The sequence below is a fragment of the Podarcis tiliguerta genome (genome assembly GCF_965153285.1).
Source record: "Podarcis tiliguerta genome assembly, chromosome: 12".
NCBI lineage: Eukaryota > Metazoa > Chordata > Lepidosauria > Squamata > Lacertidae > Podarcis > Podarcis tiliguerta.
Window position 1 is genome coordinate 4,703,744 of NC_139545.1, and position 20,466 is coordinate 4,724,209.

Here is a 20,466-nt window from a genome sequence, read left to right on the forward strand (position 1 = left end):
TCTGATTCACATGTCGCAAAGGACATGGCCTTGATGTGTCACTTCTGGGCCTGTAACTTCAGCCAGCAAGGCTCCAGTCCCCCCACAAGGCAAAAAATTGCTGTGCTAGTTTTATCAGTAATAGAAATGTTTGCATCCACGTTTAAAATGCATTTCTGGGATTGCAGTCAGGCATTTTGAGAATGACATTGCTGAAGTGAACACTTTGTAAGGTCAGAAGCAGGAGGCGGCCTGTTTGTGGCTTTGCAATGAATGAATTATGCTATTTGAACGTGTGCAGGGACACTGGAAGGTTGTACCCCCCCAAACATACATGCAGTGGGAATATTTTAGAGATGACTGACTCTTACAATTTCCTTTCCTTCCTCAAAATGCTCCATCAAATAAATGGAATACAGTGGTACCTCTGGATGCAAATGGGATCCGTTCCGGAGCCCTGTTCGCATCCTGAAGCGAGCACAACCCACGTCTGCATGTCTGCGGGCCTCGATTCGCCCCTTCTGTGCATGCCCGTGACATCGTTTTGAGCGTCTGCGCATGCGGCGAAACCCGGAAGTAACGCATTCCGTTACTTCTGGGTCGCCACGGAGCGTAACCTGAAAACGCTCAACCTGAAGCATATTTAACCCGAGGTATGACTTTAGATGCTAATGCTTCATTTACAGTATGTAGCACTCTAAGGGGCTAGTCACACATTCAAGCATGTACGGAAGTTCCCCAGCAATCCTAGACAGCAGGCATGGGCAAACCCGGCCTTCCAGATGTTTTGAGACTACAGTTCCCATCACCGCTGACCACTGGTCCTGTTAGCTAGGGATGATGGGAGTTGTAGTCCCAAAACATCTGGAGGACTGAGTTTCATGGAGGACTTTCCTCCACTGATATGAATGGGGAACAATGGTCTTGCATTCAGACCACAACATCTACAGGGAGATTGCTGACTCTTTCTGTCTTTATAATTTCATTAACTTCTGCTAGTTTGCCTGAAAGTTTTGGATGTATAAAGGAATGAAATGTTTTATTAATAGTAAAGTTGCCTTTGGGCTCTTATTTGTTCTTTCAATTATTCAGGCATAACTCAGAGTAGAGGCTCAATTTTATATCTTGTTATTCCCTAAACTCATTTCGTCATGAATTCTTGAGTCTAGGTCCTTACCTTTACGCTTAAGTTATTCAAAAAACACAATATGGAAGTGTAAAGATGTGAAACATGAAGGCAATATGGGAATAAGACAAAGAGAACTAAAAAGTATCGCAAAGAGGAGACGACACAAAGGCTACATAACCAACAAGAAACTTAAAATCAAGAGGCTTATTGCTTAATGCTGACTTGGGCACTTCCTGGTATGGCAAGCCAAGAGAGTCACTACAATGGTGGATGCTGACCTTTTTGGGTCTGGGGGCACATGTGGAATTTTGAGAAAGTGTCAAGGTCACAAAATGGCTGCTACCAGGAGCACAGGCTAACCACAAAATGGCTTCTGCCTCCAAAATAGTTTTTAAAAAAAGAATCTAGGAATAATTTTGAATTAACACAGCCAGCCAGAAATGCATAGTTACAAATAAAAAGACAACATGAGTGGCAAGATGTTGCGGCTGCTATCTTTATGGAATAGAAAAGAAATACATAAAAATAGAAAAACATTTAAAAAAGCCTCACCAGAGTAGTAGTTGAGAAATACAGAAGGCAGAAAAGTGCACTAAGTAGGGTTGCCATATTTTGAAGGGCAAAAAAGAAGACCCATTTGCAGACTTCTACTTTTAACTATGGATTGCTATGACAACTCTACTCATGAAAAAGAGGACATGTCCTGGAAAAAGAGGACATATGGCAACCCTTTTTAGGACTATGTGTAAAGCAGCTCACTGTGTTTCCCCATATGTGCAGACCTAATAGTAACTCTATGGGACGCGGGTGGCGCTGTGGGCAAAAGCCTCAGCGCCTAGGGCTTGCCGATCGAAAGGTCGGCGGTTCGAATCCCCGTGGCGGGGTGAGCTCCCGTTGTTCGGTCCCAGCGCCTGCCAACCTAGCAGTTCGAAAGCACTCCCGGGTGCAAGTAGATAAATAGGGACCGCTTACTAGCGGGAAGGTAAACAGCGTTTCCGTGTACGGCTCTGGTGCTGGCTTGCCAGAGCAGCGATGTCACGCTGGCCACGTGACCCGGAAGTGTCTTTGGACAGCGCTGGCCCCTGGCCTCTTGAGTGAGATGGGCGCACAACCCTAGAGTCTGTCAAGACTGGCCCATACGGGCAGGGGTACCTTTACCTTTACTTTAATAGTAACTCTATATAATGTGTTGTTATCAAAGTTTGATTGAGCCTAGCTTATCTCCTTGTGATAGAAAAAGTGATAGAAATTGTTCTGTATATACTCTGATTTTGTGAACGCAAGTAGTCACTTAGATCAATGTTAGCTAAGTGGTGTTAAAGACCATACTGGAAAAAAGGACATAAATAGATATCTGTGTTTTTACTGAGAGACTTCAACCAACTTCAGACTCCTTAAAGTTTGCTAGTCTAAGACCCTCAAATCAGCAACAGAAGTTTAAAGAACTGAAAGTAGCAGAGTCATGCCTGCGTGGGTACAGATAGCTAAAAAAAAAAAAAAAGTGTTATCAAATATGCATTTGTTTATCACAGTCAAGTATTATGATTAAAAGCTGATTCATATATATATTATGAAGATATTGTCTATTGTGATGGCAAAATTAAATGCATTTTGAAACTTGTAGGTGACATTTATCTGTCTGGTCTATCAGAAAAAGTTGTCATATTCCATCTAACATATATTACTTTTCCAATTTCCTGCCAGTAATGTTTCTTTAATGTTCTTTAGGGCGAGACTACAGGATTTCTCATCTCTCACAACAAAGACCATAACTCATTACAATGATGCTAATGAGCTTTGGCAATGAAAAACTGTATCACCCTTTTCATAGGTGAACAATCTTTTATCCGTGACCATCATGGCATTTTCTTATATATATACAGAAGGTGCAATGGGAGCTGGATGCATTCTTTAAAAATAACTCATGCTCTTCCATTCTTTTTCTGCTGCTCCCTTCAGATGATCATCAGGCGGAGAAGAAGAAAAAAACACCAGGCACCATTTCTGTGAAGATTCAGGCTCAGTTTGGATGCGTGTGAGATAACAGGGATAGCAAATCTATTGAAAATGGTAATCTTCTATCTCCCATTATGTCACCTTGACTGCATATTTACCCAAATTATAAAAAAGCCGAGGAACAAAGTGCATAATGAGTGCGATCCAGTGGAAGTGAAGCACTATTTCCATTTATATAAGTTGGAGAGAGTTAAATAAGTGCCTAACACCCTTATGGTCCTGAGAGCCAAAGAAATTTGACATATATTTGCAAAGAGTAAAAAGAGAGGTTCCGGGGGGAAATTGTGGCTGAGATTACGAAAGGCATAAAGCTTATTAATGAAAAACTAATTGGGGCTCTCAGGCCCTCACATTGCTCTTAAGGATTCTGTATGAAGGTGTATAGTTTCACGGAAAGGCCAACTATTTTTCTCAGACTTCAACACTGTAATGTGTCAACTGACACTTAACACCATAAAATAAAAATGAAATAACCTTAAGGATAACATTTTCTTCTGGTGTTTAATGAGATCCACTCTATTAACTTCAAAGAACCTGACAATGTTTGCTTCCCCTTTAGTTGATCAATTTTTAATTCCTTGGTATTTGGGGTGCCATGACCCTGCAAAGTCTCCATTTGTCTATACAGAAAAATAACTTTTGAAGTTTTTGTGTGTGTGTTAGAAATCCTTTCCTGCCCTCTTCTCTGAAGGGAAATATATCCCAGGAGGGAAATTGGAAGTCTGCCAAGCACAACACGAGCCTGGCTGCAGAAAACACCCTGCGCCCGGCGCAACGTTGGACAAGCTTGATTATGTCCTCAGTGCTCATATAGACATCATGGGAATGATTCCTGAACCTGAAAACTGTGCCCTGTGAATTGGCGAGCGGGGCAAAAGAGGAAACATTGAAGTGACAGCAAGGAAGAAAAGTTTAATATGGTGCTATAATGGGAACTAACCAATCAATAAGACTAATTCCCTCTGCCAAGAGGCTGTGCTCTCCCAGTACAAACCCTCAGTGCCACAATATGTGAATTCACTTTTACGGTTTCCCTATCACTTTGAGTCTATCTGTCTGTCCATCCATCCATCCTCCTGAATAAGTCATGGCATGGCTTAATAAATATATCCTTGGGAGAGAGGAGCAGGCCTCTACAGACTACGACTAACAAGTTAAAATTAAACTCCTTTTCCAGTTGGGCTGCAATGACCTATTTATACATTTTTTTCCTTGCCTTTTTCATCTATCTATATTTTTTATCTTTACATTTTCCCTGGTAACTGGCCTCTCTCATCTCTCTCTAAACTGTCTCCCTGATGTCCTGATCACTCTCTGATCTATTTCTCTTTTCTTATCTCCTGGGTGGATGCTAATATGACACATCCAACCTCTAAAACAAACCATTTATTTTGAGAGCTGGCAATGTCAGAGTATTTGATGCATCAAACATTAAAATGAATGTTTATTTGGATATTGTGCCTGGATATGAAATTACCTTTTTGAGAGATCTGTTTTTAAAATGGAGAGGCATTCTGTCCTCTTTCCCAAATCTGCTGCACAAAACATACAGATGAAAGGACTTAGGAGCATATGAGCTTTTTGTGGAATGGTGAAAAAGAGAGGAGCTACAGGGTGAGCGTGTATTTTGATAATATTTGCTCCAATCTACAAGGGGCTGAGTGGGACGCGGGTGATGCTGTGGGTAAAAGCCTCAACGCCTAGGGCTTGCTGATCGAAAGGTCGGCGGTTCAAATCTCCGCGGCGGGGTGCGCTCCCGTTGTTCGGTCCCAGCGCCTGCCAACCTAGCAGTTCGAAAGCACTCCCAGGTGCAAGTAGATAAATAGGGACCGCTTACTAGCGGGAAGGTAAACGGCGTTTCCGTGTGCGGCTCTGTCTCGCCAGAGCAGCGATGTCACGCTGGCCATGTGACCTGGAAGTGTCTCCGGACAGCGCTGGCCCCCGGCCTCTTGAGTGAGATGGGCGCACAACCCTAGAGTCTGTCAAGACTGGCCCGTACGGGCAGGGGTACCTTTACCTTTTTACAAGGGGCTGAATGTATGAAAAGCAAGCTTTGACATGTGTTTGCCTGTTGGGAATCACATAGGCAAATGGCTACCATATGCATGATGTAAAGTATCATTTGGCAGACCCATGTCTTCAGATGAGGCCCTGCTCCAATCACATTACTAGAAGAGTGGGAGGGATGGGGTACTGAGGTGCATTTGTTAATAATTATTTATTTAAAAAATGAAACAAATTAGCTGTATTTGTTTTATTCATTTTAGTTATAAAATATGAGTTGCTTTTTTAAAAATGAATTTTAGAATGAAAAATACAATAGCGATTCTTTGTTGGGGGTTGATTAATTTGTCCTATATTTCAGAAATGTGGCAGATCTCATCCTAAGGAGAATGCCTGTGCTTTTCAGGCAGAAAGGGATGTAAATCCAGAAGTTACAAGTAGAAGAAATGCAGCTGGATCTCCCAATGGAATCATTTGAAAGGTTATCTCAGCTGTGCATCTTTTAAAATTTCTTATAAAATGGGAACCAATCCATGTGGATTTTTGGAAGTCTGATGCCCTGGGGGAGCTTGATAGCCTCAAAATGTTACAACACTCAGTTGAAAAGCACCAAAGTCTGAAATTAAAAGACAAACTAAAATGATTGGGAATTGTGAAATTCTGAATTGCTGGTGAAAACAAATAAGAAAAGGAAACAAATAATGAAAGAGATTAAAATTTGGAAACAGATTAAAAGGAAAAATTAAAGAAGCAACTAAATGGACCCCCTGCCAGCACACCCAAGTATGGAGTGCATGTTGGAGAGACATGTGCAGAGAAATGGTTGCATCTCCCAAATCTGTCACTGTTACTCCTGCAGCCCACCTCCCACAGGCTTTCTCCTCTATCAGAGCACCAGTAATGGAAGTGAGGCCTGGGGAGTTGGGTGGGCTGCAGAAGAAAAGATAATCGGTGATGTGAGCACAAAATGCTGATGCTTGAAGGTATGGATCGGCCACCATTATCTGCATTTCGAGATGCGTTTAAAGCTGATAAGTCAACAGAATATTTTTAAAAAACACAATCATGTACTGTATATGCCTACTCAGAAGTAAGTCCAAGTGAGTTGAATGGGCCCTACTACCAAGTAAGTGTATATATTGTCGGTGGTGGAGCTTCATGCTCCGGCACTGGGGGCGGAGACTAGGCAGGGGTGTGGCTGCTGCGCATCCCAGGGGTGTGGCACGCTTCCTGCAGGGACATGGCACGCGCCCTGGGGCTGTGGTGCGCCGCCTGCGGGTGCGTGACGCCCAGTGCGGGCGGGGGTGCAGCTGTGATGGAAACCCACCAGGATAACGCTGCCGGGGGCAGTGCTCTCCCCCTTCCCCTTTTCTCCTGCCAGTATATATTGTACAGTGGTGCCTCGCAAGTCGAAATTAATTCGTTCCGCGAGTCTCTTCGTCTAGCGGTTTTTTCATCTTGCAAAGCAAGCCCATTAGCGGCTTAGCGGATTAGCGCTATTAGCGGTTTAGCGGCTATTAGCGGCTATTAAAGGCGTAAGGGATTAGCAGATTAGCTGCTAAAAGGCTATTAGCGGTTTAGCGGCTTAGAAAAAGGGGCTGGGTAGCGAAAAAAAATCTCAAGACTTGCAAGACATTTTCGTCTTGCGAAACAAGCCCATAGGGAAATTCGTCCTGCGAAGCGCATCGAAAAATGGAAAACCCTTTTGTCTAGCGGGTTTTCCGTCTTGCGAGGCATTCGTCTTGCGGGGCACCACTGTATAAGATTGTAGCCTTTATCAATTTTGACTATGCTATTAGAATTTATTTATTTTTAAAAAAACTGGGCAGGAGGCTGCTCACCCATGGATTTTGCTCTGGTTCTTAGTCAGGTCTTTCGAATGCTAAAGACTTCTGATCCAATTGAGTTTTCCCTTTTACCATTTGTGAATGTAGCATTTTCCTTTATGGGATCTCCTTTGCAATCAATACAACTTTGCACTATGAGTGTCTTTCACCACTGGCTATGAGAAGACTGGACACCACAAGCATTCAAGCACCCAGGCACTAAGGTGAATTGTAGTAATACTCCCACCTGTGGAACTTAAGAGGTGGCAGGAATGGTGAACGTTCGTATGTGAGGCCAGAGCAGAAACAGCCTCAGGCAGAGAGGGTCATGCTAAGGCAGTGAGGGTAAAGTGGGACTGAACATCCTTAGAGGCGTTTTTGTGAGGTACTCTGCCTCAGGCAAGCATATTGATTTTAAAACTCACTGAAGGGTAGCAACAACTTGGCCATGGTTATGCTCTTTAAGCATATGTAGCATACATTTCTTGGCCACACGCAACGTGATTCAGATGATGGCAATAATTTAGCTTATTCCTAACCACATGGCAAGAGAGAGGCTATACCACAAAGTTTCACATTGCACTATATTTTTGCTTGTCTTGCCTCAGTGACCAAATTATTTTTTTTTGAAGAATTGCACTGGATATCCCCATTCTGTTCCAGATACATGGAAGAAAACAGGATTTTTTACAGGAATTTAAAATTCGCCTTTTAGGAACCACTAATGATGTTTATGAAACATTTACCGTATTTTTTGCTCTATAAGACTCACTTTTTCCCTCCTAAAAAGTAAGGGGAAATGTGTGTGCGTCTTATGGAGCGAATGCAGGCTGCGCAGCTATCCCAGAAGCCAGAACAGCAAGAGGGATTGCTGCTTTTGCTGTGCAGTGATCCCTTTTGCTGTTCTGGCTTCTGGGATTCAGAATATTATTTTTCTTGCTTTCCTCCTCCAAAAACTCGGTGCGTCTTATGGTCTGGTGTGTCTTATAGAGCAAAAAATACGGTAATTACTGAAAAGTCTTTATGAATGCAGCAGCAGCATTTTCCCCTCACAGGACTCAAGGCAGCTTAGAGATAAAAACAAGAACTGCTAAAAACATAGAATAAAGCAATAATTGAAAAACAATTATGTGAGCACAACATAATTATGGATTACTCACTGCATTTTTATTTTAATGAAAAGTACCAAGCTGAAAAAGGAGGCCCTGGTGTTTTTGTTCTGAAACAATGGAACTGAAGGCAGAAGCCACTGACTGAACCAACACATGATTCTGCCTCTATAAAAAAACAAAATAACCCTCTGTACATAAAAAGCTGTTATAAAATTGTTATCCCTGATGACAATGGCAACCCTAATTGCACCCATTGTGCTTGATTTGTTCTTCCCATTGCCCATAACTGGAATGCAGACGGTTGGAAGAGCATTACTCTCCACTTACCTTGAAGGACCTGGTTCTAGTGATAATGTGCACCTACACCACTCCTTTGCAAAGCTCTAAGCAGACTCACCACCTTTAGACTCTGATAGTAAATTCATAAAGCCTGCAGTCCTATGCACTGAATCCAGTGGTGTTTTTTTGAATAAGCACTTTTAGGGCTAGGTGGAAAGATGACCTTGTTTGGTGTTATGTAGTTGGGTAAACGTAAAGGTAAAGGGACCCCTGACCATTAGATCCAGTTGCGGACGACTCTGGGGTTGCGGCACTCATCTCGCTTTAATGGTCGAGGGAGCCGGTGTTTGTCCACAGACAGCTTCCAGGTCATGTGGCCAGCATGACTAAGCCGCGTCTGGCAAACCAGAGCAGTGCATGTAAACGCCGTTTACTTTCCCTCCAGAGCGGTACCTGTTTATCTACTTGAACTACGTGCTTTCAAACTGCTAGGTTGGCAGGAGCAGGGACAAAGGAATGGGAGCTCACCCCGTCACGGGGATTTGAACCACTGGCCTTCTGATCAGCAAGCCCTAGGCTCAGTAGTTTAGACCACAGAGCCACCCACGTCCCATGTAGTTGGGTAGCTATGCCCAATTACAAAATAAGCATGTGTCCTATCAGTTAAGCAGGGAACCTACATAGATGTTGTTTCTTTTTAAAATGGGGAAATTACAATTGGGAAAGGATCAAGCCTTTTGCTTTTTGCAAGTTTCGAAGCACAAAGCAAGCAAAAGCTGTTTCCACCTCCAGTGAAAGTGATTTCAAAGCAAATACTATCACTTATATTCTGCAGGTAACAGCATTGGGCTGGGGATAGAGTATTATTTATAAGAGTTGAAAATGACTTAAGAGGGGCATCATTTTCCATGTTGTGCAGACATGTTTCTTTTGTCCCACTATTGCCACGGATCAAAGAGGTTGTTAAAACACAAGAACCTGTGAATGCTGCACAGCAAATGAATAAATTACGTATATGAATGTATGCACAATGCAGTGTGTCCCTCTTTTCACACCAGTTTCATCTCTTGGAGGGATCACCTTGCCTGAAACTGCATCAACCTGAAAATTTCATTTGGGGTAGTTCCATTGACTGTTGTGGAACTACTCCAGAGTGTATTGCCGTGCCTGCGTCCTCGTTATTCAATGAAAGTATTTCCGATGCTACAAGAAAATAAAAGCAATTGTGGGGAAACAGGACACAGGCACATTAAAAATGGTAGCCCAGAGTCTCTTCAAAAGAGATATGCTTTGGTACTTTACAAATCCATCCATAAAGAGAGTCAGATCCTATTTTGTAATGCTTTCCACTCTTTTTTATTGCACATGACATATTATATTGTACCATGCAGTGCATGGTGACAAAAATTCCCCATCTTATTTAATTGTGATCCCTTCACTGGGTTTGAAAGGGGCTGCTTTATTTCCTTTGCTTTAAAATTTACTAGCTTTTTAGCTGATGAAGTATTTTATTTTATTAGTTGGGAGTTAATGCTTTACCAAAAAGCAGCAGCGGGTTGGGGGAGACATATAGATATTATATATATAAAAGGAACGAAAAGGCCCTTGGCTGTGCTAGGAAGGCCTGGGACAGAATAATACCCTTTAATAATGAGGGATAGAGCTACGGCTTTTGCTGATGGCTGTGACCGGCTCTGTGACCTGATTATGTCGCAGAGTGTCAGCAGCTGAGACACTACAAAAGCAAGTGCATCCCATCAAATCTATCTCCATTGTAATCACTCTTGCTGCTGAGAGGCTTGTTAGGAGCAGAGAACCATCAGGCCTTATTAGCACCATTTACCATCAAGATGCTCAGGGAGCCAATGGATGCCCTCTCTTCAGAATAATGAGAAGCAAAGTACTCCCATTATCAAACTGGATCAACGACACCATCCTGCATGCTTAGCCCGTGAGCTAATTGTGGATTAAAGCTCTCTGAAGGCAGTTAATGTTTGCTAATTAGTGGGAGCCTTGCATGAGGTGCTTTTCTCAGGAAGATTTTCCTATTGATGCATAGGTTCAGTGCAAATGAATTCTGTGACATAACACCCATGAGTCCTCTGCTGATTACTTTTTCTTTTTTCTTTCAATTGCAGCAATATTTAAACAATTTGTTTTTTTAAACTTGCACAATAACATAGTCATGCTAGCTGGTAAAATTATTGGTGTTTGTAGTTAATACACGTGTTACTTTAAACCACACGAGGGCACTGTCTAGCAAGCACTTGTTTGTAAGCCTCTTTGTCTAATTTAACTCTACCCCTAAAAGCTGAGCCATTCCATTTGTTGTTCTCTTCAGACAATATGTCTGCTATTTCTCTGCTATCACCAATCATCCTGTAAATCGTTCCTTCATGAATAAAGCCTTTGAACTCCAGAAACTGTAAGTCTAATTCACCTAAGCTGCAAGGTCTGCTAACAAAAATGAATATTGTTATTGTCTTAAGAACACTTGGTTAATTGTTAAAATGAGCCAATCTTAGAAACCAGCCTGCAGCCCCTGTGTAAAACACACATACTGTCATTGAAGTTAAGTGGATTACTGAAGTGTAAGGATGGGAGAGGATGAATTGCATTTATCAGTGAAAACAGCAAATCTGGTAATATTTTTTTAGGAATCCTCAGCGCAGTTGTGCATTTAGGTGTCTTCCTTTAAAAATTATCATTTTGGATAAGCACTGGTTACATATATACCATTTGCAAAATGATGAGACTTGTGTGAAGGAAAACATAATTTGTACTTTTCTGCATTTCTGCAATTGTTCAAGTAGAGGTATTCTTGATATCCAGTAAATCTATCCTCTTTTGATCACATGTGGATATTCTACCAACTTGCATTCAGATGTTATATAGCTCAGTCCCAGTGCTCTTTAGAAGTGACTGGTGAACTTATATTTCCCATGCCCCAAAGAAGTTTTAAAACATTATTTCAACAAAACTTTGCAAGTTAGGGAATTTGAGAACAACTCCTCTAGATAAGCCAAATGGTTCATTAGCATAGTTGCATTAGTCCTAATCCCTTTGTGGTACAAAATGAGGGACAAACCATTTCTTTGGATAGTGTTTGCTTGACCTGTTTCCTTTTTCAGAAAATTAAAACAGATCATTATTTGAATTAATTAATGTAAAACTAAAGGTCTCATTCATGTGTCTTGCTCACCAAAATGCTATACCCTGGTGCCCTCTTGTTCATGGCTGTGCTGGCTGGGACTGATGGAGTTGTAGTCCAAATCTTATGGAGGGCACCAGGTTGTCGAAGATTGCTGTACATTAGCTGTTTTCTCTGGAATGGTCATCATTTGTTTCATTCATTTTTTATGGAGAATCTAAAAACTGATGCTGCCAAACTTGCGTGCCTCATTTTTTCAGACCCTATGTATAAATACTTTTTAAAAAACACAAAAAACTGCATTAGTTGCAGCATCAACCTTTCCAGTGCAGTCTGGCCAGTTAGCAGGGACCCTTAATAAGCCGCTTCCTTCTTGCCCCTCTTTATCACAGAATGTCTGTCCTTTCGTTACATACTTCTTGTTCACTTGCTTAGAATTCCTCCATAGCTAGAAAAAAGGATGGGTTTGCACACCACTTTAAACTATTGTTTAAAATAAATTAACCATACTGTAATATGAATAAGCAGCATGCTGTTACCCCCTGCTCAAAAGCACACTTTGTTCCTCCCTGACTTCTTCCTCTATCATGACAGGGAGGCAAGAGAGGTTGCTTTCAAGTTATGTGTGAACCAGCACACATAGCTTGCTTCCCCCAACCAAACCATGAACAGTAAGCTAAGAACTAACCTTGCCTTACCATTTATGTTTTGTTTGTGGGAAACAAACCTTGAGTGCTTGTTCGCAACCTCTGGTTTATTGGGATAGCTCAGCCAATAGAGCATGAGGCTCTTAATCTCAGGCTCATGGGTTTGAGCCCCATGTTGGGTAAAAGATTCCTGAATTGCAGGGAATTGGACTAGATTACCCTGGTGGTCCCTTCCAACGGTTCTATGATTCTATGATCTACCCTGGCTAAGGACAGGCAGCAGTGCGGTGAGGAACACTGCTTTAATTGCTGTGTTGCTTTAATGGGATTGTTTCATTGCACATTTTAATCGTAATTTATTTTAAATTATTCTGTATTTAGACAATGTTGTGCAACTGGTTTTTATGTTTTTAGAGTCATCTGGGCATTGAGCAGTACATAAACCAACAACAGCAGCAAAACACACGTGATTTTAGCAGTGTGCTACTCATTCACTTTATTTAAAACCATGATTTAAAGGAGCCTTTTTCAGCCCACAACCCACGTTCTATTATGCACAGCCTTCTGGAGGCTGCCTGCCAGAGTGATCAGGGCCTGAGGCAAGAGTGAACAGAGCAATGTGACTCTCGCCTTTCCACAACATTCCAGCCATGCAAGTATCATAGGTTTCTACACACAAACACATGCACACACACATTCCCTCCATCCATCAGGCAAGTAGCATCATCACAACTCAAAGATACCATCAAGCTATTCAAACTTGAGGAGGCTGCAGAGTAGGGCCAGAGAGGGATTTGGCCTGGAGAAGGGACACAGCCTCGGAAGAGTTTTGTGGGTTCGAGAGGCCCAGAGGTCTCATCAGCGCCAGCCAGCGTGGTCAATGGTCAGTGGAAAATGGTAGTTATACTTCCCACGCCAGAGCTTTAAAAATGTGTTAGTATCATGTGAAATTTCTCCTGAAAACCTAACTTTTAGTGAAGGCATTTGCAAGTTGGCAGTGCTGGCTTGCCGCAGGTTTCTCTTTTTAGACTGTCTGTGGTTGCAGTTGAATTAATTATAGTTGCGATTTTAGCACAATGAACAGCAGTTTCATTTTTAATTAGATCTGGATATGCAAGCCCGGTATATGAGAAGTAGGGTAGAAATAACACAAATAAAATCAGAAATGGGCAACTTTTTAAAAAGCCTATGAACCACCCACCCCAGCAGATCTCTCTTTCTGGGATTTAAAATATAAAGACACATGATGCAGAGTGCCATCCTAAATTTATTAAAAGAAGCCCTTCACATAGATTTTTAACTGTTGCATGGGTTCTGGATTCTACTCTCTACTCTGTCGACTGTTGTAGTTTTGCAAAACTGAAATTCCGCCTGTGGGATGACCAGATTTGGTTTATAAAATAAATATTCAGTGCCACTGTAAGTCTCCTACATGATATTATTCAAACACAGAAATCTGTTCCCCCAACAGTTTACCACCACATTCCAATTATTTGCCTTCCTGGGAGAGCCTGAAAGAAGTGTGAGGAAAAAAACCCTTGACTGACAAACTGCCATGGTTTTATATTTCAGAGCCTTAAATTTACATCCTGCTGTCTAGTGCTTCCTGTGAGAGGAGAGTTTGCACTATGTCTGAAGCACAGATATAAACAAGCAACGTTTCTAGATGGAACTGATCTGACTATGAGTTATAGGCATTACAACCAACTTTTCTTCCATTCCAATACTCTGCCCCTAACAGAAATCTTAATAGGCTTTTGAGAGCCTCCATTTAAAGCTGGCTGCATAAAATGATCCTTTGATGAAAAGGGATTGAAACAAGGGTTAAAGTAGACACTGAAAGGTTATTGTAGAGGGCACAATGGTCGCGCAATCCTCCTTTAATATGTGTGGTGTGCACCTGCGATAAGATGATTCATTAGATAAGGCCTCACTTTGACAAGCTCCATCGTTCAACCCTCGGGGTAGTGATGGAACAATTCTGTACCCACCCAGTAAATATAACAAGGTCAGCATTTTTTCCTTGTGGGACTTATATGATGAGGAGACTGAGCTCCAGATGTATCTTTGCTTATGCTCTATGTTAATAACAAGTTTTCAAAAAGCAACCCCCAAAACATGATGCTTGAGGGTACTCCTTTTAATATTTAAACACACTGGGCAGAATAAATAAATGCCACTTCTGTCTCGGATAAGTAAATTGGTGATATCAAATCACCAAGAAGAAGAATTTATTGCTTCTTCGTTTTTGAATTATATGTCAATAACTGAGGAAGCACAAATACTATACAATCACTGGTTTCAATGACTGTCAATAATGATACTCAGTGCTTTTTTTCTGGGGGGATGCAGGGGGACGCATACCCCCTAAAGATTTTGTGAATCTAAGTTTGGCCTCATTGAGGGGCAGTATTTCAATATGAGTAGGAAAAGGAGAGTACCCCTAAACATTTTTTTAAGAAAAAAAAAAGCACTAATGATACTATAGCTGTGATTTCAAGTTATTAAAAGTAATGCTGGGAATAAGCATTTACAAGAGGTTGGAGTGGTTTTGGGGTGCCTGTGTGAGGTTGCCCCACCGTGGTTAATAGAATATTGGGAAATTATGTTTAATTAGTGGGCTTCAGCAATGGTGTGACTATTATATGAAGAGAAGTAATATCAAGAAGAATCATACAAATGAAGGCAGTATGTCATTTACTTGCAATCAAGGCTGCTAAAAGACTCCTTGAGGAGAACCCATTAGCTTGCTTTCCACCTGAGCCCAAGGGGCACAGGTTAATTCTGGAAGAAAAGGAGACACCAAGTTCTGTGCAGTGGGTTGGAAAACTACATGTTGCTTCATGTTCCTGGGGGAAGTAAAAGAGTGCCTCATGTTAAAATGAATTGCCAAACCAGGGAGGCCTTCAGCAGCTCCTCTAGGTCAGGTGTAGATGCTCCATCATTTGTGGGTAGGATTATGGTAAACAATTAAAATAAATGTAGTAATATGGAGTTAAATACTAAAGGCTAGTCCACTGCTCTGTTGCAGGGGTTTTCTTTGCTACATAGGTAAAGGTAAAGGGACCCCTGACCATTAGGTCCAGTCGTGGCCGACTCTGGGGTTGTGGCACTCATCTCGCTTTATTGGCTGAGGGAGCTGGCGTACAGCTTCCAGGTCATGTGGCCAGCATGACTAAGCTGCTTCTGGCGAACCAGAGCAGCGCATGAAAACGCTGTTTACCTTCCCGCCAGAGCGGTACCTATTTATCTACTTGCACTTTACATGCTTTCGAACTGCTAGGTTGGCAGGAGCTGGAACTGAGCAACGGGAGCTCACCCTGTCACGGGGATTCGAAGCGCTGACCTTCTGATCGGCAAGTCCTAGGCTCTGTGGTTTAACCCACAGCGCCACCCGTGTCCTTCTTTGCTACATACCTGGTCTTTATTATATGAAAGAAGCAGGACGTGCAAAAAAATGAGCTGTGGAGTGATCCTGTTCAATATTCTAGCCAGCAAACCATTCCTCCCTAGGATATTTTATTTCCTCTCCAGCTGATTTCCCATTTCCCCATCAACAGTCAATATTGTGTGCCCACAGAGCATGCTCAGCCCATACTGTGATGTTTTGACCCACTCATTTGTCATAGCCCCCCTCTGAACATCTGATATCGCCTTTCTGGTTTCAGTGGCCCATTGTTGGCTGTCATCATGTCCCACTCAACTCACCAGCTGAGCTTGCTATTAGAAAGTGATTTCAATAAAGTTGTCTGATCTCATTGCGCACTTGAAGGTACTTAAAGGTATGTCACCTACATGTGATCATGTAGCAGCTACTGTATTGTGCCCTTGTGTGGCCTGCAGCACACACACACACAGAATATATTGTGTGATGAGAGGCCTAAACACATACATTTGTAGGTACAGTATGATGCATAGTCTTTATATGAAGAGCTGCCACTTTAAAGAAGACTGGGCTGAAGAATGATTTATTTAAGTCTACTCACCCACCAATATATGTGCAGCTAGAAATTGCGGTCATGCATAAGGAATTCATTTCTACCTCAAATCAATATGCCATATGAATTCACTGTTTCCTCCTGTCTTCCACTCACCTGTCCTTGTGCATTAGTGACTAGTTGACCTGTGACCCCCTGTAGACCGGAGAGTGCATTGCCAAAGGCCTGCGAGCTGGCTATGGAGCCCATGGCGGCGGCTGCCGCTGCTGCCGCTGCTTGGCTTGCTAGAGGATTATTAACCAGCTGGAAAAAAAGGAAGAAAAGAGCAATGCGTAAGGCCACTCATAGCAACTCAGCTGCTACATGCATGCTATATACTGCTAATGGATCTGAGGGTATCAGCATGATGGGAAAGTACCGTTGATCTGAAAATCTCACAGTGTTTAGAGAGCCTGTTAGATTATGTGCATTATCAGCCAGTTTGAACCCAAACTCTTTGATTCCACCTAGGCATTAGGAAGAACTTCCTGACGGTGGGAGCTGTTTGACAGTGGAATTTGCTGCCAAGGAGTGTGGTGGAGTCTCCTTCTTTGGAGGTCTTTAAGCAGAGGCTTGACAACCATATGTCAGGAGTGCTCTGATGGTGTTTCCTGCTTGGCAGGGGGTTGAACTCGATGGCCCTTGTGGTCTCTTCCAACTCTATGATTCTATGATTCTATGATTCTTTACAAGTCCTGCTAGGATCAGCTGAAATGATGCCACATGAAGTGACTCATCGTCAAGAGGAACATGACCAAAGAATCTTTTCCATCTGCAGGGAGGGTTGTTGTTGTTTAAATTTATATAGCCGCCCTTCATCCGAGGATCACAGGACGGCTTACAGTTTAAAAACACAAAAATACTTAACATAATAAGAAACAAAACAATACCCCCCAGCATGGTTTAAAAGGCCATAGGTTGTTTAACTGGCCAAATGCCTGGGACAAGAGGAATATTTTTGCCTGGCACCTAAAGAGATGTAATGAAGGCGCCAGCTGAGCTACTGCAGAAAAGGCCCATTCTCACATTGCCACCCTCTGAACCTTTCATGGAGGAGGCACATGAAGAAGGACCTCAGATGACTGCAGAGTCTGGGTCGGTTTATATGGGCAGAGGTGGTCCTTGAGTTACTGTGGTCCTGAGCTGTTTAAGGCTTTATAGATCAAAAGCAGCGTTTTGAATTGGGCCGGGAAGCTAATTGGCAGTCAGGCCAGTATCGGTGTAATATGATGAAACCATCTTGCCCCGAATTCTGCACCAGCTGAAATTTCCAAACCATCTTCACAGGCAGCCCTACATATATCGTATTGCAGTAATCCAACCTAAGAAGTTAGGCTATCTCTGCCCAGATAGGGGTACAGCTGGTCCACCAGCCGAAGCTGATGGTAGGCACTCAAGCAATGGACCCAGAAGGACCCCCCAAGCAGTATACCCGCTCCTTCCAAGGAAGCGCAGCCCAGGGGTCTCCAAACTTTCCTTGCCTCGGGTCGGTGTCTTGAGTGACGATTGTACCACGGGCCAGAGGGTGGGGGAGCGTGTGCCATAAGCACACACTATTTTCGGTGCACTTATGGGTCGGAGGAGCACCAGAAATAGCTTGTGCGCGTGTGCAGGGGCCTCCTCAGACCCGGATGTGCACCAGAAATAGTGTTTGTACATGACCCTATTTTCGGTGCACATCCGGGTTGGAGGAGGCCTGTGTGCATGCGCACAAGCTATTTCCGGTGCTCCTCCGACCCGGAAGTGGGTCCCCGCGCTGCGCCGGTAAGAGCAGGTGGCAGCAGGCGGCGGGCCGGATAAACGAGTCCCTCTGGCTTTATCCGGGCCCCGGGCCGTAGGTTGGTGACCCCTGGCGTAGCCCCACCAAGAGCAGGCAACCTCCCATCCATTTGTATAACCACCCACTAACAGTGCCTCAGTTTCATCTGGATTGAGCTTCAGTTTGTTGGCTCTCATCCAGTCCATTACTGAGGCAAGACAACGGTCCAGCACTTCCTCTGCCTCGCCTGCAGATGTAAAGAAGTAGGGCTGTGTGTTATCAGCATATTGCTGACAATGTACCCCAAAACTCTGGATGACTCCACTTAGCGGTTTCGTGTAGATGTTAAATAGCATGGGGATGAAATTGAGCCCTGAGGAACTCCGCATTGAAAGCTCCACGGGGCTGAAAAGCACTCCCCTCTGGGAGAGACCATCCAAGCAAGCACGGGAACCACTGCAAAGCAGTACCACCCAACCTCAACTCAGACAACTGCTTAATTCTCACTAAGTTTTAGTAAGCTAGTATTATTATTTTATTAATTGCCTTCTAAACCACCACCTCAAGGTGATTTACACAGAAAATAGTTAAACACTGTTTAGAATACAAAACAAATAAGACTAAAACCCTGAACAATATTCTGTTTTCTTAAAAGTACTGTGCACAGTTGTTTGACACAGGAAATTTGCGGCTTCCTAGGATTATCATAATCAATTCACATGTTATTTAATACTTTTTCCTACAAAAGAGAGGAAACCTGTTTTTGCATTTAAATTTAGTAGCTTAACATCATACAAATATGTAGACCATAATATCAAAAGGTTTGGTTTTTCCAGTGACTTTAAAAATAGCTGGTTTTCACAGATATCTGCTCATTATATACATTTGTTGTGGCTGAGATATTTGCTGTCTAAATCTACTTAAAATCAAATCTACTGCTCTCAGGAATAAGTTCTGATAGGGATATTGCTGATGCAACCTGACTTGATTCAATATGAATTGACACAACCTGAGGTGATGAGAACAGCATATCCTTCAACATACATCCTGGTTCCACTCATTATGTGGCAAAGATTATGGGTGGTCTCCAGCCATTTTTAGTGTGATCAATCCCAAAGCAGGCCTGAAACAAGTGATTTCCAGCTGTAAATGTATTAAAGCAGCATTATTTTTAAAAGAGTGTTCTTTTGTGAGGATGTTGTTGCATATCCACATATGCCGATAACGTATGATTAGGATAAAAATGTGATAGAAGAAAGTTAAGGAATGCTTTTGGGACCCGGTCCAGACTCACATTATCAGGGGAAAAGGGGTGCATATTTGCTGGTCAAATATGTAAGTTGATAAATTATTAAGAAAATAATAAATTTCCGCTCAGTCTGCTTACATGGTCAATGCACAGAAGAGAGCCATAGCTGATTTCCTGTTGAGAACAGGAATATATGTAAAAACCTTGATCCAAGAAAGACAATCAGATTTTCTTATCTGTTTGAGATTCCCTAATTGTGTGTCTTATTTTGTATGTTAATTGATTGTTTGATTGTGAGATCTGTTGATTGGATCAATAAATTCATTGATTGACATACATTTTGAAATGTATTATATCTAAGGCATTTTATGCGTATACCTAAAAAGGCAAAGTGTCATTGCAGGCCATCGGTAGTGTTTGGGTGCCACCTGATGAATCAGGGCACAGGGTTAGAAGATCTTTGTTGGGCTGGGTCCTTCATTTTGCAGCTTTTCAGACCTTCATACTAGTCATCTATCAGAGCACTAGTAGGACACAATTTCATGAGTCCTACTATATGATGTCCAGGCAGCGATACTAACCATACAAGAGTGTATCCAACTAACATGCTGGATCAGAATTATGTTTGGGGCCGACACACAATATAAGCACAATACCTGTGATGTAGCGCTGGCACACGTGTGTGTGTGTGCACAACTTCCAGATGATACTTTGTTGATGCAGTAACTCAGGCGGAACAAAATGTCGAAAAATTCCAATTCTGATTTTATTTGAATATTGTGCAAACATTCACTCTCTTCCTTTGTCACCACTGGCCCCACACCTCTTGCTTTGGCACCCTCAGCTGTTCCCAGGGGTGCCAACTTGAATAAGATATTGTGGGGGCCCAGATAAACCCTGCATAATTGATCACATGATGCAGTGGACACAGATCATTTGAATGGGAATGCCTATCAACTTTGTGGGGGCCCGGCTCCCTCCAATCTTTTATTGTGGGGGCCTAAACCCCCAGGGCCCCAGGAGTTGTCTCCTATGGCTGTCCGTGTTTCCTCCCTGGATCTGCTGGATCCTACAAAGATCCCACAAGATCTATACAATCAGGGATTACACCAATGAGGATGTCACTGTAGGAAAATGAAGGCAACTGAAAATGAAGGTAAGTGAGGTCAATGTGAATGAAGAAATTAATATTTCTGAATTGAAAAACTGCCCAAATGATGAGCTGTTTAGGGTTCTGTGAAAAACTGAGTAGTTTTGACTCAGCTTCAGTTGAAATGAGAACGAAGTTAGAATCCAAATAAAGAAATACGTATATAATTCTTTGTCAACAAAAACACC

The 20,466-nt window shown here is 42.5% G+C and overlaps 1 protein-coding gene across 2 annotated transcripts in view; it reads right to left on the minus strand.

Annotated features, from left to right (window-relative positions):
* Positions 1 to 20,466, minus strand: part of POU6F2 (POU class 6 homeobox 2) — a 305,677-nt gene that overhangs the window by 18,586 nt on the left and 266,625 nt on the right. For both annotated transcript variants that reach the window (XM_083407054.1, XM_083407055.1), the window contains exon 6: positions 16,238 to 16,384. In XM_083407054.1, coding sequence (XP_083263180.1) covers positions 16,238 to 16,384 — 147 coding nt within the window. The remainder of the gene's footprint in view (positions 1 to 16,237; positions 16,385 to 20,466) is intronic.